Source organism: Geotrypetes seraphini, chromosome 13, assembly GCF_902459505.1.
Source record: "Geotrypetes seraphini chromosome 13, aGeoSer1.1, whole genome shotgun sequence".
Classification (NCBI taxonomy): domain Eukaryota; kingdom Metazoa; phylum Chordata; class Amphibia; order Gymnophiona; family Dermophiidae; genus Geotrypetes; species Geotrypetes seraphini.
Genome location: NC_047096.1, coordinates 29,288,285 through 29,315,449, shown reverse-complemented (window position 1 = coordinate 29,315,449; position 27,165 = coordinate 29,288,285). Strand labels below are relative to the sequence as shown.

At 47.1% G+C, this 27,165-nt stretch overlaps 1 protein-coding gene across 1 annotated transcript in view; it reads left to right on the top strand.

Annotated features, from left to right (window-relative positions):
• The first annotated feature begins 2,344 nt into the window (after window positions 1–2,344).
• Window positions 2,345–27,165, top strand: part of REXO2 (RNA exonuclease 2) — a 39,006-nt gene continuing 14,185 nt past the window's right edge. Inside the window, exons 1-4 of the mRNA XM_033919434.1 lie at window positions 2,345–2,647; window positions 3,366–3,449; window positions 15,606–15,683; window positions 26,957–27,068. Coding sequence (XP_033775325.1) covers window positions 2,495–2,647; window positions 3,366–3,449; window positions 15,606–15,683; window positions 26,957–27,068 — 427 coding nt within the window. The 5' untranslated portion in view covers window positions 2,345–2,494. The remainder of the gene's footprint in view (window positions 2,648–3,365; window positions 3,450–15,605; window positions 15,684–26,956; window positions 27,069–27,165) is intronic.

Here is a 27,165-nt window from a genome sequence, read left to right as displayed (position 1 = left end):
CTGGAACGGATTATGCTCGTAATCCAAGGTACCACTGTACTACCAATCAGAAAATATCTAGATTTGTAAAATTCTTGATTAAATATTATACACTTGTTGTAAGATATGAAAACGAATAAAGATTAAAAAAAAAAAGAAAATATCTAGACCTTTGACATAAGGATAAATAAGTAAAATAGAAATTGGGGAGGAAGGCAGCAGAAGGAGTCCTAGGTTACAATTCACTTTTAAAAAGACCATTGTAAGTCGTTTTAATAATTCTTCGCTAAAACAGTATTTCTCAACTTCTTCAGGCCAAGTACCCCCTAAGTCTAACAAATATCAACTGAATACCCTCACCCAAGCTCCTCCCCAGACCCCCAACCCATAATAATAGTACTAATTGTAATGCAATTTCTTCCATCCATTTTTCATATACACACATAATCTTAATACATACTGATAACTACAAAATAAAAAAAACCCACACAAAGCACACTATATGCACAGAAAATTTTAATGATCATTTATATATAGATATATATTTTTTTTTCAAAGAAGTCAAGGCAGATGACTTTAAAATATGCAATGTCACCTCAGTAATAACTATAGAAAAATAGACAAATATAGTGCAAAATATAAACCACAGATATAAATTCTCAAAACTGACACATTTCCACCACTAAATTGAAAGTAAAATCATTTTTCTTACCTTTGTTGTCTGGTGATTTCACGAGTCTCTAGTTGCACTTACTTCTGCCTGAGCATCCATATTTCTTTCTTTCTGCCTCCTGCATGCATCCTCTCCTCTGGACCTAAATCCCTTCCCCATCCAACAGCTCTCTCTGTTCCTCCATAAGCCCAACTTTTCTTCCTCTCTCCTTTATCACTATTGGCAACATGCCTCTCTCTTTCACTGTCCATCTGTCTTGAGAGATCTAGGCATCTCTCCCACCCACTCCATTGTCACATCCAACATTTCTCTCTCTCTCATCCCCCTGATCATGTGCACCATTTTTCACCACTACCCACCAGCCCCATGCCCATTTCTCCTATCACCCCTCTCCAGCACAATGCCACATCTCTCCACCTTGCATCCCCTTCATTTTGTCCCTCTGTTCCCTCTCCACCACTATATCCAACATTTCTTCCTCTCAACCTTCTATTCCCCATGCAGCTCTAGTTCACTCCTCTCTCTATGCCCAATTTTCCTCTTTCTTCCTTTCCCCATGTACACCATCTCTTTCCCTCTCACACATTCATGCCCAACAAAGCTCCCTTTCTATTCCCTTTCTTTAATGTCCCTAATACCCCTCCCTCCCTTCTGTGTCCCATGTTCATGCCCCTCTCTTCCTTCTGTGACCCGTGTTCGTGCTCCCCCCCCCCACCTTCCAGTCTTTGTCCCAAAATCGTGCTCCTCTCATGTCCAAACGCACTCCTTCCCCTCACCTCCTTTCTCCCTTTGTCCAGGGTCATGTCCCCTCTCTCACTTGCTCAAGAAGCACTCGCTCCTTCTGCCTTCAGCGGCACTCAATGCAGGGACGTGCAGGCAGTGATTCACACACTGCACGGAGCTGACCCACAAGCCTTCCCTCTGACTTCAACTCTGACATTGGAGAGAGTTACGGGTCGGCTACGTGCAGCATGTGAGCCGCTGCCTGCGCATCCCTGCATTGAACCGCTGAAGGCTAAAGGAGGTAACTGGGATGACCCCACCCCCTCCCAGCTGACTTTCCTCTGACATCGGAGGGAAGCCCTCTGTTTGGGCTTTGGTGGAGAGGGGCGGGTGGGTAGGAGGGATCCCGGCAGCAATTTGACAGGAGCATGGAGGGCAGGAAGGAGGGATCGCTGGCTGCAGCTTTGGCAGGAGAGTGGAGGGCGAAAGTAGGGATCCTCGGAGGGTAGGCAATATCTTCAGCGGTGGCCAGGGCCGTGTACCCCCAACAAGTGGCTCACGTACCCTTATGCGTGTTGAGAAACACTGCGCTAAAATCCAAACACAACTGACTGGAACCAGTTGAGCGAGCACGTTCAAGGCCCATTTTAGCTTTGAGCATCTGTCCCTAGGTCTTATTGCTTGTGCTAAATGTGTCTAAAAACATCAGCTGGTAAGAGAAAGGCTGAAAGAGGGAATCACTTGAACGTGGAAGAGATGGGCTGGGAGGCAGAATTTAAGGTGTTTTGGAGTTGACTACTGCTTGGACCACTCACCCTTCCGTTTTCCCTAACTTTGGTTTGGTCGGCTGGCGTTATATGAATAGTCAGACGCTAAAAGAAAGGTCACACCCCCCTTGGTAAATTGTGGGAACAACTCACCAAGCCCTCGAGCCGCCCCTACCGCGTCTCGTATCCTAGGAGACGGAAGACGCTGGCACTCGCCTCTTCACGTTCGGATTTTACGGCGGCGTGTTGCCGTTGCCGCTCCCCGTGCGTCAAGGTTTTGACGGCAGCGTGGCAGAGGTGTGCTCTTGCGCAAACGGCGCTTTGCGTCAAGTCTTTACGGCGGTGGGATGATATGCTCCGTTGCTGGCGGCCGGTCGGAAGTTTTCCCCTGCTGGTGGGTTTCGGAGTGCGTGCTGCGCTCTGCCGCCGAGCAGCCGTTTCTGAGTTCTGTACCGGCATGGCTTCGGCTGGCATGGGGCAGCGGATGGTGTGGGTGGATCTCGAGGTGAGGAAAGAGACCCGTTGATGAGCCCCCCACATATAACGGCTTTTGCGAAGTGTTATGTCTCTGTGCGTCCTCTCATGCATCGTTTGTAATTGGAGGGAGGGGGGGGGGGATCTTAGAGGGCTTTTACGTGGTGGCTTCACGCAATAAGTGAAATATCCTGGGGTGGGCTGGTGGAACTAATCCTGTATAACGACTAAAAGGAAAGTACTTTTTTATGGGCAAAGTTGTTTCTTGATGTGACTCGACTTCTTGCTCCTTGAAGTCCTGTTTTAGATTACTGAATTCCCTTGCGCACTTTTGCTATAAACTTTCCTTAGGAGCTGGATATGTAAAAGATGGGTCCTGGAGCTGTGGGAAGAAGTTTGCAATCCCTATTGCCAGTATACTTCTACAATTGTTATGAATTGATGCCTAGTAACATTAAGTGTTAAGTTTGCTAGCTCTCTCAGGTTATCCTAATACTGTAATTGTATATTTAAGACAGTGGAGATAAGGTAATCAGGTAAAACTTGCCAGTTAAATTCATTTGTTAAAAATAAAGCTGTTGATCAAATGTCAAAACAAAATGTGCAGGGGTAACTCTTACACAATAAGGTTACTATTGAGTGACTAAAGAAATCGGTAGCACAAAAAATAAAGTCGGCATTTAAAAGCTCTTTAAGATTTGATATATTAGAATTATCAATTATGTTCTGTTTATTTTGCTTTGTTACAGATGACGGGCTTGGATATTGAGAAGGACAAGATTATTGAAATGGCTTGCCTTATTACAGATTCTGATCTAAATATTTTGGCTGAAGTAGGTTGTTTCTGTGTGTTTGTTATTTCTTTGTAAATATTTTGTAAGGTTGTGGTACATATAGGCATACTTATCTTCAGAAGAAAACCTGTAAGTTTGGCATTGAGGCAATGGAGGGTGCCCAAAGTCACAAGGGACATTGGTGGCATTTGAATGCTTGGTTCTGGTTCTCAGCCTGCTGCTCTGAAAACTAGGCTACTTCTCACTTGTAAACTTATTTTCTCTGAACATGGTCTTTTCCTTTACTGCAAAAAGGCTTGATCTCTTGTATTTGAATTTTATGAGGTGTAGGAAGCAATCCCAACTGTTGTATTTAAAGGAAGCCTTGGATTTGTATCACATCTGTATTGCCAGTTGGGACTAGAAAGTTTGCAAAATGCTAGCTTTCTCTGTTTGTGCTTTAGCATAGTCTGTTGAATGTGCAAATTGAAATGAAACCTGGAGGACGTCTGGTTAGGACATGGAATGGTAAGGCAGTAGGGCTTTCTGCTCCATATTCTCCCCTCATAATTGGCACTTATTCTGCAAGTTCAGCAACATTGGCAGTGTGTGACAAGTGTTTTCAAAGATATAGGAGAAGAGTAAGGCTATAGACCAGTGATTCTTAAAACTGTCCTGGGGACCCCCAGCCAGTCAGTATATTTGCATATAATAGAGGTGATAGGCATGGAAATCTGTCTCATGCATATTCATTACACAATTATTATAAGAAGCTATTCATTTTAATATCATTACTCATATACTTTTTTTTTATAATTTATTATACTTTCATAATTTCATCTAACATAATTTCACATAAATATTCCTTACCCACTAGATGAGCTCTCCCCCCCCCCCCCACCACCACATTCATTCATCCCAAAGTCCAAGTACTCTTCATGAAATTCAGTCCTCATCAATTGTGATACTGAAGTTACTGTCCTAGCCAGAAATCTTTGATTTCGCAATATCATTATTCTGTTTGATTTCTCCTTCTTTCAGTTGATACCATCACTTTCACTGTACTTGATGAGCAATCAGTTCTGCTAGACACAGAATTGTGTTTCACAATCAAGTGTCTTCAGGAGCTGTGACCGGTGAGGTCTCTCATACCTTTCTTATTCACAATTTTCCTTTTTCATCTTTGCAACCTCAGGAAAGAGATCCACATCGGGTATTCAACTGCTCAAATCACCGAACCTTTCGTGTAATTATAAATTGGGGCTATTTACTGAAAAAAATTTTTTGCTCCGTTGATTGGAGAAGATACATATTCATTAGGGATATCTTGAAAATACAACTGGCTGGGGGTCCCATAGGATAGGTTTAAGAACCACTGCTGTAGATGGTAAGATGGCAAATAAAGGTGTGCCATCCTCACATAGATCACCGTAGAAGTGAAAGCGATGGAACATATCTTTGGAAAACAACTTCAACTAATTCTAGATAAACTCTATTCAATGGAACAACGGTTCACTTCCCTGACAACAGAGCTGTGAAGCTTGAAAACAGTGGGGAATGTGGAAGATGAGGTTCAGACCCTGGTGGAGAACACATCACGTGTGAGTCGATCACTAGCTGATCTAGAAGCTAAAATGGATGATTTAGAGAACCGGTCGACACAAAATAACCTGCGATTGGGACTTCTGGAGACAGAATTTAAGTGCCTTTTCCAGTGCAATAGGTGAGACATTCTAGACAGCTGGATTATTTCCTCATAGCCATGTGCTGCTACACAAGGAATCCACTCCAGATTTTTCACTCTGCCTCTGTTCACTGGGCTCTCTAGCTCCATCTACAGTTCTTTCCTTCTGCATGCGTGCCTGGAGGAGTGTTTGTTCTGCTCTCACCTTTTTATTATTTTTATTTCTAGGTAATTTTGTCCCTTTTTCAGGTAATTTGGTGCTTGGAGCAAATTTGAAGCTCTGCCTACTTGAGAATTCACAGACTTCGGTCTGTAGCTGGCTAGGCCAATCCCACTGGGTACCTGTTAGCCAGCCTGCATAGTTTTCTCTTGAGGTCAGAGCTGTCCCTGACATGGTCTTCACCTACTGTTAAGCAGGGGTTGAGCGCAGGCTGTTAGTTGCCCATAGGAGGCCCAGGGGCATTTTGAAGGGTGGCGGCTGCGTCTTCGCGCCTCCATCCATCCCGGTGCACATCCGGTGGTCCACAGGAGTGTAGGTGTAGTCAGACATAGGAGTCTGACTGGCAGCCCAAAGATTAGCCTTACAGAACTATTCCCAGTATTTTGACAGTGAATTTTCTCATCCAGCTACTATGAGAGAACCGAAAGCAGGCTACAGCAGTGTTTCTCAACTTCTTCAAGCTATGTTCCCCCTAAGTCTAACAAATATCAACCGAGAACCCCCATCCAAGCTTTGCCCCAGACCCCACCCCCATAATAATAATACTAATTGTAATGTAATTTCTTCCATTCATTTTTCATATACACACAATATAATTTTTTAATACATAACGATAACCACAAAATTAAAAAAACAACACAAAGCACACTGTATGCAGAAAAAATGTTAATTATTTATATTTGGGTTTTTTTTTTCCAGAGGTCAAGGCAGATGACTTTAAAATACGCAATGTCACTTCAGTAACAACTATAGAAAAATAAACAAATATAGTGCAAAATATAGACAGCAGATATAAATTCTTATAACTGACACATTTCGATCACTAAATTGAAAATTCCTACCTTTGTTGTTTGGTGATTTCATGAGTCTCTGGTTGCACTTCCTTCTGACTGTGCATCCAGTATTTATTTATTTCTGCCTCCTGCACACCTCCTCTCCTCCAGACCCCTTTCCCTCCCCCAACAAACCTCTCTCTGTCCCTCCATGAGTCCAACTTTTCTTCCTCTCTCCACCACCCCCATTGGCAACATATCTCCCTCTCTTTCTCTCACTGTCCATCTGTCTTTCTCTCATTCCCTCACTTGCTTCAAAGGGAGTGGGGAAAGAGAGGGAGATATTCATAGTGTATCTCTCCACTCCCTCTTCTGCCACATCCAATATTTCTCCCTCTCTTATCCCCCGGATCATGTGCAGCATTTTTCACCACTGCCCACCAGCCCCATGTCAACTTCTATCACCCCTCTCCAGCACTATGCCACACCTCTCTATCACTATGTCCAACATTCCTCCCCTTCAATCTTTCCCTATGTTCTTTCTCCACTACCATATCCAGCATTTTTCCCTCTCCTTCTCTTCCCTAAGCATCTCTACCTCAATCCTCTCTCTGTGCCCAACAATTTTCCTCTTTCTTGCTTTCCCCATGTGCACCATCTCTTTCCCTCACTCACACACTCATGCCCAACAAATCTCCCATTAGTGTTTCCTTCCTCCCTCCCTTCTGTGTCCCGAATTCGTGCCCTCCTCTGTGCCTTCCGGCCTTTGTCCCAAATTTCCCCCTTTTTCCATTTGTCCCATGATCTACATAAGAACATAAGAACATAAGAAATGCCTCCGCTGGGTCAGACCCGAGGTCCATCGCGCCCAGCAGTCCGCTCACGCGGCGGCCCAACAGGTTCAGGACCTGTGCAGTAAATTTCTATCTATACCCCTCTATCCCCTTTTCCAGCAGGAATTTGTCCAAACCTTTCTTAAACCCCAGTACTGTACTCTGCCCTATAACTTCCTCTGGAATTGTATTCCAGGTGTCCACCACCCGTTGTGTAAAGAAGAACTTCCTAGCATTAGTTTTGAATTTGCCTCCTTTCAACTTTTCCGAATGCCCTCTTGTTTTTTTATTCTCTGAAAGTTTGAAGAATCTGTCCCTCTCTACTCTCTCTATGCCCTTCATGATCTTGTAAGTCTCTATCATATCCCCTCTTAATCTTCTCTTTTCTAGGGAAAAGAGTCCCAGTTTTTCCAATCTCTCAGCATATGAAAGGCTTTCCATCCCCTTAATCAGTCGTGTTGCTCTCCTCTGAACTCTCTCGAGCAATGCCATATCCTTCTTAAGGTACGGTGACCAATACTGGACGCAGTACTCAAGATGCGGGCGCACCATTGCCCGATACAGCGGCAGGATAACTTCTTTCGTTCTGGTTGTAATACCTTTCTTGATTATACCTAGCATTCTATTCGCTCTCTTAGCGGCAGCTGCGCACTGTGCTGTCGGCTTCATTGTCATGTCTACCATCACCCCCAAGTCCCTTTCTTGGGCACTCTCATTCAAAAACTTCCCTCCCATCGCATAATTATACCTCGAGTTTTTGCTTCCCACATGCAATACTTTACACTTCCCAACATTGAATTTCATCTGCCATCTCTCTGCCCATTCCCCTAGTTTGTCCAAGTCTCTTTGCAATTCTTCGCAGTCCTCCTTTGTCCGAGCTCTACTAAATAGTTTGGTGTCGTCCGCAAATTTTATTATTTCACACTTCGTCCCTGTTTCTAGATCATTTATGAATATGTTAAAAAGCAGTGGCCCGAGCACCGAGCCCTGCGGAACACCACTCGTGACCTTTCTCCAGTCTGAGTAGTGGCCCTTCACCCCTACCCTCTGTTTCCTACCTTCTAACCAGTTTCTGATCCATCTATGCACGTCTCCGTCCACCCCATGGTTCTTCAGTTTCCGGAGTAGACGTTCATGAGGCACCTTGTCAAAGGCTTTCTGGAAATCTAGGTATATGATGTCTATGGGGTCTCCTCTGTCCATTTGTTTGTTAATTCCTTCGAAGAAGTGCAGTAAGTTAGTTAGGCACGATCTTCCCCTGCAGAAACCATGTTGGCTGGTTTTCAGAAGTTCGTTTCTTTCAAAATGTTCATCGATGTTTTCTTTTATCAGTGCTTCCGCCATTTTCCCCGGAACCGAGGTCAGACTCACCGGTCTGTAGTTTCCCGGGTCCCCTCTTGATCTTTTCCCATCCGTCCCTTACTTGCTACAACGCAATCGCTCCCTTCAGGTCTGTCCAGCTAGGCTGCTCCTTCATGCCTTTAGCAGCACAGGGACGTGTAGCGGGCAGCGGCTCTTACACACTGCACATGGCTGACCCACATTCCTTCCTCTTGATGTCGGTCAGCCATGTGCAGCGTACAGAAGCTACCGGCCGCAATCCACCCCTGTGTGGTTCAAGGCCGGAAGGAGCAGCCCTGAAGGAGGTAACAAGGATCTCCCACTGACCTGAGTTCCTTCTGACATCAGCTCTGACATCGGAGGGAAGCCTTTTCGGGTCTGCTTTTGTGGAGGGGGGAAGAATGCAAGAAGGGCATGGGATCCTCGCCGGCGGCGCTTCAGCAGGGGTGGGATCCTTGGCAACAATTAAAGAGGAAGGGGGACGGGAGATACGCACAATGCCACATACCCCCACAAAGCGGCCCGCCAAGGGTACGCGTATCATGTGTTGAGAAACTCTGGGCTACAGCACAGATCCTGTCTGGTCACAGTGAGTACACAGGCTTGACAACCTGTGAGACGAATCGGGGAAGGTTGGAAAAGTGGGGTTTTGACTGTTTCTGAATGTTTCCCCTCCTGAATAATCCTAAAATCGCTATTTTTAGAGTTTGGGAAGTGTGAAAAATATCACGATTTTGGTGCAGATTTTTTGACAGCAGCCATTTTTTGATGGCAGCCATCTTTTTTTCTAAAGCTCCATGCTTCAAAATTGCAAATTTTTCCTAGAAACCTGCTGGGATGGAGTCTTTGGATTCTTGCCAAGATTGTGCAAATTTAGCGTTTTTAGAGTGTTCTTGTGGCGCAGCGTGCAGCTTAGCCTCTCCCCTGCTTAAGCAGGTGATCAAATGCTCAGCTAACCCGGCGAGGCAGCTTTCAGGGCTTGGCACGGCTCGTAATTCCATCCGCCAGGCTGTGGATTCTTTGCAGCCTAAGAAATGCAAAACTTGGTCACCTTAGGGTGACTATGCCTGAGGAGCTGGACACTTTTTCTGAATGTATGAAATTTTTGTGGTCTGAATCTGAGCCAGTGTTCTCCCTCTAAGCAGTCCCAGGCCGCCTCCACGGTGTCTCTCAGTGGCGTTGCTCCTTTGGACACGTCCTTGATTCAGCTTGCCATTGTTCTTGTGCTGCCTGCCCTGATCTGGGGGATCCTGCTGCAGATCTCTTGCTTGCTGACCCCTTATTTGCAGCTGCAGCATTTCCCTCGGCGGGAGATCAGGGACTGTGTGCTAGATCTGTGGATCCCTCTGGGGATTTTGGAGCCTGGGGATGCTCTCACGGTCCTGCGCTTATTTAAGTCTGTGACTTTACTGGACCTTATATCTGAATCTCTGCAGGAGTTCAATTTGGTCACTCAGCCGGCTCCGTCCACTTCTTCCTCCTGGCTTTGTGGTGTGTGCTTGCAGTTTGCTACCTTCCCCTGGCACCCTGATATGATCATTCTGGTCTTAGAGCAGTTCGACTCTCCGGAGGGTGCTCTGAATATTGATAAGAGCTATATCATGCTGGTATCCTCTGGCACAGGAGTGTCGGCAGCTTTTGGGTCAGTTCAGGGTGGATTCTTTGGTGATGCAAGTGTCTAAACGCACTTCTCTTCTCAGTGTGGGTGATGTAGTGTTAAAGGATATGCAGATTATATGGTTGATGTATTGTATGACCTTATGTGAGTTTAGCAAAGGTGTTGGTGTACTCCATTTTAGCCCACAGAGACAGTGGATTCAGACAGTGGGTTGGTGATTTCACTTCCAAAGCTACTTTGGCTAGACTGCCTTTTCAGAAGCAGTTATTGTTTGACATGAGTCTGGACAACCTCCTGGATTCTGGGATAGACTGTTTTCCTGAGACTCTGCCTGATAGCAGATCCAGCCCCTCCTGGGGTTCTGGTCATTCTAATTTTGTGGTTCACAGCAATCGGCTCTAATCGTGATGATTCTCGTTTGCCTTCAGGCTGGTCTGGATAAAGGCTTCTCTTTGGGTTTAGGTGCCTGGGTTCTCTTGTTTTAGATCCCGGTAGCATCGGTCCTTGTTGGCGTGTCTCCCTGCTGTTGTTAATTTTCTTCAGGGGTTTCTTCGTGTCAGACTACCAGTTCAGCAACCTTTCCCTTCTGGGGACCTTTACCTGGTGCTATCTAGACCAGTGTTTTTCAACCTTTTTACACCTATGGACCGGCAGAAACAAAATAATTATTCTGTGGACCGGCATCGGTCCGTGGACAGGTGGTTGAAGAACACGGGGCTAAGTCGTGAGCCAGACCTCGCCCATCTCTACCCAATCTCCACCCCAGACCCCGCCCCCATAATAGTACTAATTGCACCTTGCACGTCCTGTGCCTCATCTGGAAGCCTTTCCTCTGACGTTGCAACGTCAGAGAGAAGGCTTCTGGTTCAGGTGCAGGATGCCCGTAGGAGCCACTGCCCGTGGCTTTGTGCACTGAATTAGTTAGGAAGAGGGAGCTGGCTCGAAGATAACGCCGCATCGATTGCACCATGGACTGGCAGTTGAAGAACACTGTTTTGGGCCTGATGCACATGCTGGCCCTGTGGACCGGCAAGAAATTTCTGTGGACCGGCACTGGTCCATGGACCGGTGGTTGAAGAACACCGGTCTAGATTTTACAAGGTGCCTATTGAGCCCCTTCGAGATACTTCCCTCTTGACCTTGTTGCTCAACACCATTTTTCTGGTTGCCATTCCTTCGGCGCAATGTGTATCAGAACTACAGGCTGTGGCTAGCAAAGAACCGTTCCTATATATTTCAGGCATTGGGGTTTTCCTTCGGGCGGTTTCTGCCGAAAGTGGTTTTGGCTTTTTATGTTAATCAGGAAGTACATTTGCCTGCCTTTCAGCCTACTGGTTCTAGGACACATGATCAACTGCTGAAGAAACTGGATGTGAGCAGAGTTCTGCATTATCTGGAGGTCATCTCTCTTGACTGTTTGTTTGTGCTGACTGATTCAATTAAGTGGGACGCTCCCGCTTCCAAGGCCACAATTTCCAGATGGATCTGTAGAGCCATTTCATCAGCCTACATTCTATCTGGGAAACAGTCTCCTGTTTCTGTTGAGGCACATTCTATCAGGAGTGTGGCTTCTTCATGGGCCGAAGTAGATCTGTCTCCCCTGAGGAGATTTGCAGAGTGGCAGCATGGTCTTCTCTTCACATGCTTGCCAAGTTCTACAGAGTGGATGTGGTCTTAAGGGCCGGTGCAGCAAGCCCACCCTAGCTTTTTGGGAACTGCTTTTGTACGTCCCAGCTGTCTAGAATGTCTCGCCTATTGCACTCGAGAAAGAGATTATGTACTTAGCACTGGTAAGCTCTTTTCCAGTAGATAGGTGAGATATTCTAGACTCCTGCCTTATCCTTCCTGCGCCAGCTTACTGCTTATGCTTCTCCAGACTAATTCTTGGATGCCCTTGGAGGTTGGGAAGAATGTGTTTATATGCTTCAATTTACTGGGGCATAGTTTCAGAGCTCCTTTGAAGCCTGTATTGGCAGTTATTGGTACTGTTTAGTTAGTTTTTGAGCAGAACAATTTGTTTAAGCCCATTACTACAGGGACCTCTACTTCATGTGTGTTGGGTGGCTCTATGTGCTTGGGTACTAACTATAGGTGGAGCTAGAGAGCCCAGTGAAGTACAACAGAGGCAGAGTGAAAAATCAGGACCGTAGATTCCTTCTGCAGTAGCATGTGGCTGTGGGGAAATAACCCATTACTCTGGACAGGGCTAGGAGGAGGGTCAGGGGGTGAGGGATGGAGGGCAGGGCAGGAGATAGAGGAAAGAAGAGTTTAGGAAAGGGTGGGAGGTGGGGTAGAGGGAATGTAGGAATATGTAAAGACTTGAGGACTTTGAGAACCTTTGGGGAAGGTAAAAGCAAAAATGAAGTGGGTTGATCTAGGCAGCTGGCAAGGGGGAGGCCTGGGTATTTTGAATATGAAGTTGTACAATCACGCTTGTTTGCCGAGACATCTTAGAGAATGGTTTCTGGACACTCATGACTTCACTGATTTAACTTTTGAATAAGCTTATCTTTATCCTGGCATTTCAATTTTCTTTTACATGTTAGGAATCCTAAAATGCGGTGAAGACTGTGGCAGTGAACTTTGGCGTGCAGCTAAGTGAATGTGGGACTTTGTGTTTGTTACATTTGGGACAATTGCTCTACACCGGAATTGTTTTCAGCAGTATATTTTGTTCATTTTTATGTGACATTGAACTAAGTGAATTCTTTTTGACCAATGACGGAATTAGCACCTAGGGCTCCTTTTACAAAGCCGCGGTAGCGTCTTTAACGCGCGCGACTTTTAATCATGTGCTAACCCCCGCGCTAGCCGAAACACTATCGCCTGCTCAAGAGGAGGCAGTAGCGGCTAGCATGTCCGGCGGTTTAGCGCGCGCTATTATGCGCGTTAAACCGCTACCGTGGCTTCGTAAAAGGAGCCCTTAGTCTGATGCTATTTATAGTTTTCAATGGAGCAAAATTTCTGAAGTCTTTCTCTCCATGTACTTGTTGTAGATTTATTTTATGAGCTATTGAATTGTTAAGGCAATTTTAAAGCAATATATGCTTTTAAGATTATGCAGATATTGATGCTGTTTGGGGCCTGCAATAATGACTTACCTCACGGCACTCGATATGCTGGTATAAGTAATATATTTTTATTAGTAAATCAGTAACAGCTTACAAGAATAAATCTTTTAGCATATAAGAGCATAGGATCATCAGGCCTGAGATCTCGGATATGTCCTGCCTACATAATCAAAAAGGCTGTCTTTTATACAATTCTTGATAGCCTGAGGCCACGTTGGTACATATCATATTGTTAGTTTTTAGTGGTCACTTACAAAGCGTCATTGCATTTATCAGTTTATTAATTTGTCACCATTATCAGTGTCATACTGTACGCACGCCCTGTTTTCTAAAATCACTACCTATTCCCATCAAATCAATTTTGAGCAAAGGGTCCAGTAAGGAACCGCCCATTCCAGGATATATCTTGCAAAATGATGTATTTTTATATTCTTGGTCAGGACATGTCCTAATCCTTCTTATGTTCGCTTTCCTGTTTTTTATGACACCATAGCAGATGTGATACCAGTTGCTATATGGAAGAATAAGTTTCGCTTGGCTTGCTTATCTTAGCATAAATTTTGCTTGGCTTGCTGATTTCAGCAAGCATAGATTGTGCAAAGGCTGACAGCTTTAGTCAGAGCATTCTCAGCCATCTTAGGCCTTTAGTAGTGTTTATTCTGGGGGATTTTCAGGGGGCTCTGTCTTCACCTCTAGTTTCATAGAGTACTTAAGCTCTTCACCTGTATACCTGTACAGGACTATTTCTCATCCCCCTCCCTTCTCAATAACACCATTTATTATGGTTTATGGCAGTTTAGGAGAGTACTGCACATGCCTTTTGGGTGGTAATAACTTATCTGCAATGGGTATTGGGTCATACTTTGAATGTCTCTGCAACAGAGATTTTGTTTAATAAGCTCACCTTATTTGGTGCTGGGGACCATAGCAAAAGGGTGTTCTTGGCTAAAGCCTATATAGTGGGAAATAAATGTATTCTGAATCATTGGTTACAGAATGCTTCACCCACCTTTTTGTACTGGAGGAATAAATTCCATCTTTTGATGTTGTGGGAGTCTTAGGTGAACAAATGCATCCTAAAAGACAAAATATTTTTCTCTCTATTTGGGGTTATGTTCAGTTATCTCTTAATGCGAGAAGTCAAGTGTTGAATGGAATTCAGAGTGCAAGTACTAGAGCAGTGTCTCGCAAACTTCCAGAAGCATGACATCATCATGTTGACATCTGTGCCTGCACAAAAGCCCTCCAGGCAGGTCCCTGAGCCACCAGTGTGTGTATGTGTGTGGTGGGGGTTGCTACAAAAAGATAAGCACTTAGAAAAAGGCGCCGGTGCCAGCTGCCTGCCTACAGAACGTACCTCTCGTTGCGAGAGGCACATCTTATAGGTAGTCAATTGGCACCTCTCCTCCTCACCGGCATCTCGTGGCACGCCTGGAATCTGCTGTGGCACAAGGTTTGCGATACACTGTACTAGAGTATAAGTGGGGGTTGGGGGATGCAGGTGGGAAATTGGGGGGGGTGCAATTGGGGGGAGGGGGTTAGGGTCGGGTTCATAGTTTAATTGGTTGAAAGGGATGGGGAGCTATAAGAGTACAGGTACCCCATGCAGGTGGGAAATTGGGGGGGGGGGTGCAATTGGGGGGAGGGGGTTAGGGTCGGGTTCATAGTTTAATTGGTTGAAAGGGATGGGGAGCTATAAGAGTACAGGTACCCCATTCAGAGGGTATGCATGTGGTTTCTAAATGATCTAATTTCCATTGGGAGTGTTTCAGAGTTGTCTTTACAGACTTGTGGTATTTTCTAGTTCAGCTATAATCTTAATCATAAAAGTTGCATGCATTAGGGTCGTTTTACTAAGGCTTACTAAAACGGCTAGCACACCTTAGTAAAAGGACCCCATTGTTTTGAACAGGAGGGAGGGGGGGATGAACGAAACAGGATGGAAAGGGAATAGTAATAGGCTTGGTGGTGGTAAACAAGAAATACCACACACACTATAGTTTTTTGATTTTTGTGAGACCTGGGATCCAAGTTTGAATTCTCTGTGACAAGGCCAGTTGGACCTGGTCATATTGTTGAGGTAATATGTTCATGTCCAGTGATGGGAGAAGATGGAGTGGCTTGTCATTATAGTAGTGGTCCTTACTGGTATTCATCTGAAAAGGTGGTTCTCTAGTCTTGGGGCTGGGAAGGTACCTCTAGGGGTATAGTGGTGAGAGACCTGAGTATACTGGGATCAAAACTGATATTCCTTGTTGCCTTAAGGATGTAAAAGTGACCCTATCGTTTAAAACTAATTTACAAATTTTCTGACTCTGCTTTTGAATATTTGGTTTCCCTGGCTGATGCATCCAGAGATTTTTTTTCAACATGTGGATTCACTTGCAGGTTGTTTAGGATCTCAAATAATGGCTCCTTTTACTTGGAGGTCTTTACTATAGCCTTGGTGATGTTTCTGTGTGGGATAGTTTGAAAAGGCAGAAAAAGAGCAATTAAAGTTGATGCTTTTATTTGAAAAACAGCAAGTGTGTTTTTAATTTGCAGCATATATAATTTAGTTATACTCTAGTTTGTGAGAAGCACTTGGCTGAGAATGCATGATGGGGCAAAGCCTTTTTTTAGATCTTATAATGCACATTCAATTTTGATGCCATCTTTTCCTCTACTAATTAACAGGGGCCCAACTTGATCATACATCAGCCCGATGAACTACTGGATGGTATGTCAGATTGGTGTAAACAGCATCATGGGAAGGTGAGGATTCTACTGGTATAATAAGGAAGGGAAGCACAAATTGGATACTCTGGCAATGTCTCCCTACCTGAAGAAATTAAAAAGCTGCATAATCCATAGTTGTCCTTTCTGGACTAAGCTATAAGTGTAAACCCACAGTTATGGGTTGATGACAATCCCTTCTTGACCTTTCAGATTGAGAACCTTTACAGTATGGTGGAATCAATGGCACAGAAAAAAAGAATTGCAAAAAGAATAAACTAAACTAAACCTTAAGTTTGTATACCGCATCATCTCCACAGAAGTAGAGCTCGGCACAGTTTACAAGAATTGATATAGAAAGGAACTACAATGAAAAGTAGAAGGACTTAGAAAGAGAAGTTTAGAGGGACTTAGTATATCGAAGAGGGAGGGATCTTTGCATTTTAGGCTCAAAGGCCCTGATTCTGCAAAGTGCGCCTAAAGTTTTGGGCGTCCATGACAGGCATCCTTTGTAGAATCGCGCTTGGCAATGCTCAGCACTGTTTAGACGTCCAATTTTTGAGACGTCCTTTAGAGAATCGGGTTTTAGGCGAGTTAGACATCCAAACAATGTCCTTGCTTTTAATATACCTAAAAAAGTTTTTACATAGATTCTGCTCATTAGGTTTCAAGATTTAGAACACAGCAATGCAATCTGTCAATGACAGTCCAGTCCTCCAGTGTTTCTAGAGGTGGTGTTTGAGAATTAGTTGTATGATCTTGTGATCTGGGTTGGTCTCTTTTGGAAATGGCTACTGGGCTAGATAGACCATTGGTCTGACCCAATATGGCTATTCTTAGGTTCTTTTCAAGGTAGAGCACTACAGTTTAATTTGAGAATATGAGAATAGCTGTACAGGGTCAGACCAATGGTCTATCTAGCCCAGTAGCCTGTTTCTACAGTAGCCAATTTACCGTATTTTCACTCATATACCGCGCACCCGTGTAAAACGCGCACACGGGTATAGCGCGCAGGGAACTGTAATTTATGTAAATAAATTTTTATATACCGCGCACACCTGTATACCGCGCATGCTGCCCCGACTCTCCCGTCGCTGCCCCACTCTCCTTTCGCCCGCCCCGACTCTCCTCTGGCCAGCCCGACTCTCCTTTAGCTCGCCCCGACTCTCCTCTGGCCAGCCCGACTCTCCTTTAGCCCGCCCCGACTCTCCTCTGGCCAGCCTGACTCTCCTCTGGCCAGCCTGACTCTCCTTTAGCCCGCCCCGACTCTCCTCTGGCCAGCCCGACTCTCCTTTAGCCCGCCCCGACTCTCCTTTAGCCCGCCCCGACTCTCCTTTAGCCCGCCCCGACTCTCCTTTCGCCCGCCCCGACTCTCCTTTAGCCCGCCCCGACTCTCCTTTAGCCCGCCCCGACTCTCCTTTAGCCCGCCCCGACTCTCCTTTAGCCCGCCCCGACTCTCCTTTAGCCCGCCCCGACTCTCCTTTAGCCCGCCCCGACTCTCCTCTGGCCAGCCCGACTCTCCTCTGGCCAGCCCGACTCTCCTCTGGCCAGCCCGACTCTCCTCTGGCCAGCCCGACTCTCCCCTAGCCCGCCCCGACTCTCCTTTAGCCCGCCCCGACTCTCCTTTAGCCCGCCCCGACTCTCCTTTAGCCCGCCCCGACTCGCCTTTAGCCCGCCCCGACTCGCCTTTAGCCCGCCCCGACTCGCCTTTAGCCCGCCCCGACTCGCCTTTAGCCCGCCCCGACTCGCCTTTAGCCCGCCCCGACTCGCCTTTAGCCCGCCCCGACTCGCCTTTAGCCCGCCCCGACTCGCCTTTAGCCCGCCCCGACTCGCCTTTAGCCCGCCCCGACTCGCCTCTGGCCAGCCCGACTCGCCTCTGGCCAGCCCGACTCGCCTCTGGCCAGCCCCAACTCTCCTCTGGCCAGCCCACTCTCCTTTAGCCCCCCCGACTCTCCTCTCCCCCTTGAAGTCCTGTCCCCACCCTGAAAGCTTTATGCCCCCCTCGATGTCCGATTCACCCCCCCCCCCGCAGGACCGCTCGCACCCCAACCCCGAAGGACCGCTCGAACACGCACTCGCACCCCCACCCTGAAGGACCGCTCGCACCCCCACAGCCTCCCCCCCCCATCATGTATAAGTTTCCTACCGTCGTCCTGCTGCTTCCTCTGCCGGCGGTCCTGCCCCTTCTCTTAGCCCTGCGTCTACACTGCTTCCTCTTCCGGCGGTCCCGCCCTTTCTCTGACGTCAGAGAAAGGGTGGGACCGCCGGAAGAGGAAGCAGCGTAGACGCAGGCTAAGAGAAGGGGCAGGACCGCCGGCAGAGGAAGCAGCAGGACGATGGTAGGAAACTTCTACATGATGGGGGGATGGGGAGGCTGTGGGGGTGCGAGCGATCCTTCAGGGTGGGGGTAGGGGTGCGTGTTCAAGCGTGAACGGTCCTTCGGGGTGCGGGTGCGAGCGGTCCTGCGGGGGGGGTAAATCGGATGTCGGGGGGGAACTATGTAAAAAAAAAAAAAAAAGGGGGATAACGCGCTCACGAATATAACGCGCATGGTTATACACGGTTTGTAAAATCGTGTATAACGCGCGCGTTATATGTGTGAAAATACGGTAGGTCACAAGTACCTGGCAGAAACCCAAATAGCAATATTCCATTCTATTGATCCAGGGAAAGCAGTGGTTTCTCCATGTCTATCTCAATAGCAGATTATAGGCTTTTCCTCCAGAAACTTATCCAAACCTTGTTGAAACCCAGACACACTAACCTTTATTACCACATCTTCTAGCAACTGGTTCCAGAGCTTTGAGTGAAAGAATATTTCCTTCTATTTGTTTTAAAGGTATTTAGACAGTGTTTTGTAAGTGAAGAAGATAGTTATATGAAGCAGAAGATTTAAGTTAGCTTGCAAATGGAGACATTTATAATTTATTCTTAAATTTGATTGTCTGCTGTAGATGTGCATTTCAAAGTGGAGCACATAGAAAATAAAGATTTATAATGAATAATGCAATTAATAAGCAATGCAGTATATAACAATAAGGTCCATTTTAGCTAACTGATTGGACAGCTACAGTGGGGTGAAAAGGTTGTTGCCTTCCTCCCAATCTCCCATATTATTGTATCTGTCTTGCTCAATGGTTTCTAATCGTAAAACAAAATGTAATATTGACAAAGGGAATCCGAGTAAATAGAATCCAATTTTTATAATATTGCTTCTTCTAGCACCTATGTGAAAATGTAACTGCCCCCTAAAATTAGGGCTCCTTTTACGAAGAGGCGCTAGGGTTTATCCCAGGACAAGCAGGCAGCATATTCTTAACGCATGGTTGACGTCACCGACGGAGCACCGGTACGGACATTTTTCACTAGAAAGTTCTAGTTGGCCGCACCGCGCATGCGCGAGTGCCTTCCCGCCCGACGGAGGAGTGCGTGGTCCCCAGTTTCTTCGTTTCCGCGGAGCGAAGAAGACGCATGTGGTTTCAACGGCCGTTGAAAACATCCTTTTTGCCTTCCCGCTCGCGCTTTTTTCTCGTTTTTTCTCTTTTTCCCACTTCGGGTTCTCTTTTTTTATTCGATTAAAAAAAAAAAAAAAAAAAAATCTCTCGATTTTCTCTATTTTTTGAAACCGGCCCCAGCGGGGCCTTTTGCCACCATACAGGCCTCCGGTTTTGATTTTGCGGCGGCCGTGTTTCCCTTCATGCCCCCTTAACCGGGCTTTAAGAAGTGCCAGCGGTGTGCACGCCCGATCTCCCTCACTGACCCACACAATTGGTGCCTACAGTGTTTGGGTCCAGAGCATCGGGCTGACACCTGCATCCGCTGTGCCACTCTTAAGAAACGCACCTTAAAAAATCGGCAGATCCAGCAGAACATCCTTTTCGGTACCGGATCTGCTATGGAACCTGCCGCGACGTCGACGGTACCGCAAAAGACGGCACCGACCACTTCGACGACGCCCGATCCTTCCTCGGGGTCGCTGGAACCAGGTAAGCCGGCTAAGAAGCCTTCCACCTCCTTTGAGCGCCCGCCTGCCACAGTGGCGACGCCGGTCCTCCCGGCCTCACGCCGACCCCGCAAACGCTCCGCCCCGATCTCGGTGAGTGCCTCGTCATCGGCCTCCTCATCACCGGGGCGTGGAGCAGCACCTATGGAACCGAAAAAGAAAAAAGCGGTCCCGGTGCCACCCCTGGATGACCGCATCGCGGCCATACTCCATGACAAATTGCAGGAACAGCTGCAGCAACAACTCCAGCACCTGTTACCGACCCTCTTGGCTCCACTTCTTTCGGTACCAGACCGGCCCGAGCCTCGCACCATCCCACCGGTGTCCACCCCCTCGGTGCCACTCAACACTTCCATGCCAGTCCTCTCGGCTCAACCACCCCGTTCTCATCCTGTGGTACAGACCCGCTCTGAGGTCGATCCCCCTCGGGACCAGGAAGGGCACCGGTCTCCCCGGGACCCTGAACGGCACCGCTCTTCCCGGGACGGGATCAGCACTGGTCTTCCTCTCCCGGTACTGTCTCCATGCGCTCTGGCAAGTCTCTTTCTAAGACCCGCCACACCGAGCCTTCCACCCCGACATCTCGGCGTGCGCACACTGATATCAGGGACCCGGACTTATGGGAAGAATCCCCACCCGGTACCGAGGAGGACGCATCATCCACAGACGAGGAACCCTCAGTGATCGATACCGCTTCCAAGCCTGAGCAATCCTCTTTTACCAAATTCCTCAGGGAGATGTCGGCGGCTCTTTCTATTCCTTTAGAGTCCGACTCCAAAAAGTCCCAGGCCTTTCTGGATGCCTTAGACTTTAAACAACCTCCCAAAGAGTTCCTCAAGTTACCCGTCCGTGACATACTGCGGGAAACTTTTTATAAAAATTGGGAAAATCCACTCACTGTCCCCGGAGCTCCTCGTAAACTTGACAGCCTATACAGGGTCATCCCAATTCCGGGCTTTGACAAACCTCAATTGCCCCATGAGTCTCTCCTAGTTGAGTCTACATTAAAGAAAACTCAGGGCTCCAGTGTTTATGCCTCCACCCCTCCTGGCAGAGAAGGCAAAACGATGGATAAGTTTGGCAAACGCCTCTATCAAAATGCCATGCTACCCAACAGGGCGAATAATTACACATTTCACTTCTCATTTTATATGAAGCATCTCGTACAACAACTATCCGCCCTACAAAAATACATACCTGACCGCAAAGTTCCAGCCTTTCAACAACAAATTTCCAGCCTCCTTCAACTGCGGAAATTCATGGTGCGCTCTATTTATGATTCATTTGAGCTGACCTCCCGAGAGTCCGCTATAGCTGTTGCCATGCAGCGTCTGGCCTGGTTGAGGGTATCTGATCTTGACATCAACCACCAAGACCGCCTAGCTAACGCACCCTGTCTTGGGGGACAAACTTTTTGGGGAGTCCCTGGATTCAACCACCCAGAAGCTCTCAGCACATGAGACCAGATGGGACACTCTAATAAAACCTAAAAAGAAGGCCCCACCTGCTCGTCCTTATAGACAACAATCCTCTTACCAGCGCAGGTTCTCGGCCAGGCCTCTCAACCCGCCTCAACAGCAGCCTCGCAGACCTCGTCAACCACAACACACTCAGGCTCGCTCTCAATCTCACCAACCTGCCAAGCCTCTTCCTCCGTCAAAACCATCTCAGCCCTTTTGACTCCTTTCTCCAGGGCATAGCCAGTCTTCCACCATCATTACCTCTTCCTCAGCCAATCGGAGGACGTCTCCAACTCTTCCTCAACCGTTGGGAGGTCATCACATCAGACCTGTGGGTCCTCAACATCATCTGCCACGGCTACTCTCTCAACTTCCAGACTCTCCCACCAGACAACCTTCCTATAGAGTCTGCGGCCCACTCCTCCCAGTCCCTTCTCCTCCTAAGGGAGGTCCAATCCCTCCTTCTCCTCAATGCCATCGAAGAGGTTCCCACAGACCAAAGGGGCCAGGGATTCTACTCCCGCTACTTCCTGGTTCCCAAGAAGACAGGAGACCTTCGTCCCATCCTCGATCTCCGGGATCTCAACAAGTGTCTGGTCAAGGAAAAGTTCAGAATGCTCTCCCTGGCCACGCTTTATCCTCTTCTCTCTCCACAAGACTAGCTATGTTCCCTGGATCTCAAAGAGGCCTACACTCACATTCCAATCCATCTGAATTCACGTCGCTACCTCCGATTTCAGATACAGCACCGCCACTATCAGTACAAGGTGCTACCCTTTGGCCTCGCATCATCGCCCAGGGTGTTCACCAAGCGCCTTATTGTGGTGGCGGCCTTTCTCAGGTCTCACAACCTCCAGGTGTTCCCCTACTTGGACGATTGGTTGGTAAAAGCACCTACGTCTCCACTTGTGCTATAAGCCACTCAGTACACCATCTCCTTCCTCCATCTCCTGGGGTTCGAGATCAACTACCCCAAGTCGCATCTACTTCCCACACAGCGACTTCAGTTCATTGGAGCCGTTCTCGACACCACTCTGATGAGGGCGTTTCTCCCCTCCGACCGCCAACGAACTCTGCTCCAACTCTGCCGTCAGGTGCTCCTCCGTCACTCCATTCCAGCTCGGCAGATGATGGTCCTCCTGGGCCACATGGCATCGACGGTCCATGTGCTTCCTCTGGCGCGACTCCACCTCAGGACACCTCAGTGGACTCTAGCCAACCAATGGACACAGACCACGGATCCTCTTTCTCATCCCATCTCTGTGACATCGTCTCTTCAGCAATCTCTTCAATGGTGGTTGAACTCCTCCAATCTTTCCAGGGGTCTACTCTTTCATCTACCCCCTCACTCCATGATCATAACCACAGATGCCTCCCCCTATGCATGGGGAGCTCACCTGGGAGACCTTCGCACTCAGGGACTCTGGACCCCTCAGGAACGTCAACATCACATCAATTTCCTGGAACTCAGGGCCATGTTCTATGCCCTCAAGGCCTTCCAGCACCTTCTCTACCCTCAGGTTCTTCTCCTGTGCACAGACAACCAAGTCGCCATGTACTACATAAACAAGCAAGGCGGCACCGGATCTCCCCTCCTCTGTCAGGAGGCCATCCGCATCTGGACCTGGGCCACGGCCCGCAGTCTCTTCCTCAAGGCTGTCTATATCCAGGGCGAACAGAACTCCCTGGCCGACAATCTCAGCCACATCCTTCAACCTCACGAGTGGACTCTGGATCCTCCCACACTCCGCTCCATCTTTGCTTGGTGGGGCACTCCTCAGGTGGACCCCTTTGCAGCTCCTCACTACCATCAGCTGTCCCTTTTCTGTTCCAGACTCTTCTCTCCTCATCGTCTGGCCCCGGATGCATTCCTGCTCAACTGGACGGATCGGTTCCTCTATGCCTTTCCTCCTCTACCTCTGATGTTGCGGACGTTATTCAAACTCCGCAGGGACAAAGCCACCATGATTCTCATCGCCCCTCGATGGCCTCGCCAACACTGGTTCTCCCTCCTGCTCCAGCTCAGCTCCAGGGAGCCCATTCCTCTTCCTGTGTTTCCTACTCTACTTACTCAACAGCATCAGTCTCTACTACATCCCAATCTGTCCTCGCTCCACCTGACAGCTTGGTTTCTCTCGGGCTGACCTCTCCAGAGAATCTATCTCAGCCTGTCCGTCGCATTCTGGATGCCTCCAGGAAACCAGCCACCCTTCAATGTTACCATCAGAAGTGGACCCGGTTCTCCTCTTGGTGTCTGCTTCATCATCACGATCCCACCTCATTGGCGGTGGAAACCGTACTGGACTATTTGCTCTCTCTCTCCGACGCTGGCCTCAAGTCGACCTCCATCAGAGTCCACCTCAGTGCCATCACTGCGTTCCATGAGCCTATCCTCGGAAAACCTCTTACGGCTCATCCCCTGGTTTCCCGGTTCATGAGAGGCCTCTTCAATGTCAAACCACCTCTGAAGCCTCCTCCAGTCGTCTGGGACCTGAATGTGGTTTTATCAGCACTCATGAAACCTCCGTTTGAGCCTCTTGCCACAACTTCACTCAAATTTCTTACATGGAAGGTGCTTTTCCTCATTGCCATCACCTCTGCCAGGAGGGTTAGTGAGCTGCATGCACTGGTCGCCGACCCACCTTTCACTGTTTTTCACCATGACAAGGTGGTTCTGCGTACCCATCCTAAATTCCTTCCCAAGGTGGTCTTGGAATTTCACCTCAACCAGTCCATTGTGTTGCCTGTCTTTTTCTCTAAGCTCCATTCTCATCCTGGGGAACAGGCATTGCACACGCTAGACTGTAAGCGTGCCCTTGCTTACTACCTTGACCGTACCAAGGCTCACCGCTCATCTCCTCAGCTCCTTTTGTCCTTCGACCCTAACCGTCTAGGTCGTCCTGTCTCCAAACGGACGCTTTCCAACTGGCTTGCTGCCTGCATTGCGTTCTGTTATGCTCGGGCCGGTCTCTCACTGGAAGGTGCTGTCATGGCCCACAGGGTCAGAGCTATGGCTGCTTCTGTGGCTTTCCTCCGTTCCACGCCCATCGAGGAAATCTGCAAGGCGGCCACTTGGTCCTCAGTTCACACATTCACTACTCACTACTGTCTGGATACCTTCTCCAGACGGGATGGGCACTTCGGCCAATCTGTGTTACACAATTTATTTTCCTAATGGCCAACCATCCCTCCTCCCTCTCTGTTAGCTTAGAGGTCACCCATGCGTTAAGAATATGCTGCCTGCTTGTCCTGGGATAAAGCACAGTTACTTACCGTAACAGGTGTTATCCAGGAACAGCAGGCAGATATTCTTACGACCCACCCACCTCCCCGGGTTGGCTTCTTAGCTGGCTTATCTTAACTGGGGACCACGCACTCCTCCTTCGGGCGGGAAGGCACTCGCGCATGCGCGGTGCGGCCAACTAGACCTTTCTAGTGAAAAATGTCCGTACCGGGGCTCCGTCGGTGACGTCCCCCATGCGTTAAGAATATCTGCCTGCTGTCCCTGGATAACACCTGTTACGGTAAGTAACTGTGCTTTTTAGCGCACGCACAAAATTACTGTGCGCTATAGTGCGCGGTAGCCGAAAATCTACCGCCTGCTGAAAAGGAGGCGGTAGCGGCTAGCGCGCTTTGGAATTTAACGCGCGCTATTGCGCGCGTTAAGGCCCTAGCGCACTTTCGTAAAAGGAGCCCTTAATGACTGGTTGCACCACATTTAACAGCAATAACTGCAATCAAACACTTCCTATAATTTGATCAGTCTTTGCTGTTGAGGAATATTAACTTGCTTTTTTTTTTTTTTCTCAGAGCTGCTTTAATTCAGACAACATTTCCATTGGATTTAAATCAGGACTTTTAATTAGACCAATCAAAAACTTTAATTATGTTTCTCCTCAGTTATTTAGATGTAGGCTTGCTTTTGTATTTTGGATCATTGTCTTGCTGCATAACCCAATTACACTTCAGCTCAGGGACAGATAACAAGACATTCTACTTACAAATTTTATGGTACAGTACAGAATTCATGGTTCTCTCAATAATGGCACATTTTCCTGGTCTCGAGGCAGCAGAGCATCCCACACCATCGCACTACCATGTTTAATTGTTGGAATGATGCTCTAATTGTGGAATACTGTATTTGCTTTATGCCAGATATAATGGACCTGTGTTATATAAATAATTCCACTTCTGACTCATCTGTCCATAGAACATTATTCCAAAGTCTTTGTGATCATCCAGGTGTGTTTTTCCAAATGTGAGATGAACATCAGTGTTACTCTTGGATAGCAGCACCTGCTGCTTTGCAACTCTCAGGAATCCCATTTTTACCCCTAGCTGATGCTAGAGAGCCCAGTAGGGTTTTTCGTTTTTCTTTTAACGTTTTTCGGGTTTGATTTGTGACTTCCCAAATGAATTGTCGTTGTACCCTTTGAATAATTTTGGCAGGTCAGCCACTCGTGAGAAGATTCACTATTTTTCCCGAGTCTTCTCCATTTGGAGATAATGCGTCTCACTGTGGTTCGATGGAGTCCCAGAACTTTTTAAATGTCCTTGTAACCCTGATTGATATATTTCAACAACTTCTCATCTCTTCTGGAATTTCATTTGATCATGATATATCATTTTTGCAGAAATTTTATGGTGATTGCTTCACTCTCATGGTGAGGTTTAGATTCAACAGGGCTGCCTGCAATTAAATTCAATTTAGAGGGCGTCCGAAACCAGAGCCAAAACCAAATCTGAGGCTCAAATTTCTGCTCAGTTTCATCCAAAACCATTGTCCCCGCCCTCTCACCATCAGTAGGTCCTCTTTGGGCCTACCTTTAAAAACTCTGGTGGTCTTTTTGAGATGTGAGTGAACCCCAGTCGCTCCTGACCATGCTGGCTTTGCAGTAAGAATGACTGTTGCAGCTTTCTTTGTAAGCCTCCTAAAATATGGCAGTTGTAGTAGCTATTTTACCAGTCCTCAATGTTGATGTGTCCAATATAAATGCCTGGACTAGTATAAAGAGACTCGTTAACGTTCATGAGTAAGCCTCAGCCCCACCACTCCGCCGCTGTTCTATCTCATGACTGCGGGGAGAATTGGCAGCTTCCTAGGCATCCATCTCAAGATTGGAATCATAATGGACAGGAGTGACAAGGGCTTTTAAAAGCAGGCCCAGGGAGTGCCTTCGGGTGGTTGGAGGTAGTGCTTGTGATGAGATTGTGGGGCAGGCAGAAACTGGTCATGGCTGAGAGCGGGGTTCATGCATGGCCAAACCCAGATTTTGGGTCAGTTTCAATACCAAAACCGAAATTTGGTCATTTTTGTTTTCAATTAGCTGAATATCATTTTTAATTATATTTGGTAAGTTGAGTAACTAAGAGGACACTTTTCATATAGGTGTTGGGTAATTTTTGTTTCATTAATGAAAGCAAAGTAAAGCACATAACAGAGTTTTGAAAATTTTCAGGTTCCCTTTGTCTAATATTTTATTTAAAGATAAGAAACCATTCAGTACAATATATATGCAATAATAAGTGAATGTGGGGGGAGGGGGGACAAATATTTTTTCTCATCACTGTATGTTGAACTTTTTTTCTAAAACTCATTATAGGAGCCCTTAGAGGAAATATCTAAGCAAGAGTTCTTCAGTTTGTTATCTATAACTGGTGTTCCTAGCATTTATCATTGAAGGAATTTAATAGTCTATTGTAGAAATCTGATGTCACTGTTGCATATATTTAAAGAAATGAATCCTGATTAAATAGCATTTTCTCAAATGTATAAATTTAGAATTATTTGGCAGCTGAAAATTTGGGCATACTCTAAAAATGGCTTTTCTCTTCACTGTGCTTTTTAGTCTGGGCTTACACAGGCTGTGCGGGACAGTAAAATTTCCCTGCAACATGCGGAGTATGAGTTTCTTTCCTTTGTACGCCAGCATACACCCCCAGGGGTTTGTCCTCTTGCAGGTAATTTGTCCATTAGTACTGTTGGCTTAGGTTACCAATGAGTGTTTTGAAGAAAACAAAGGAAGTATTATTAAAAGGCTGTAGAATTTTTAAGAAA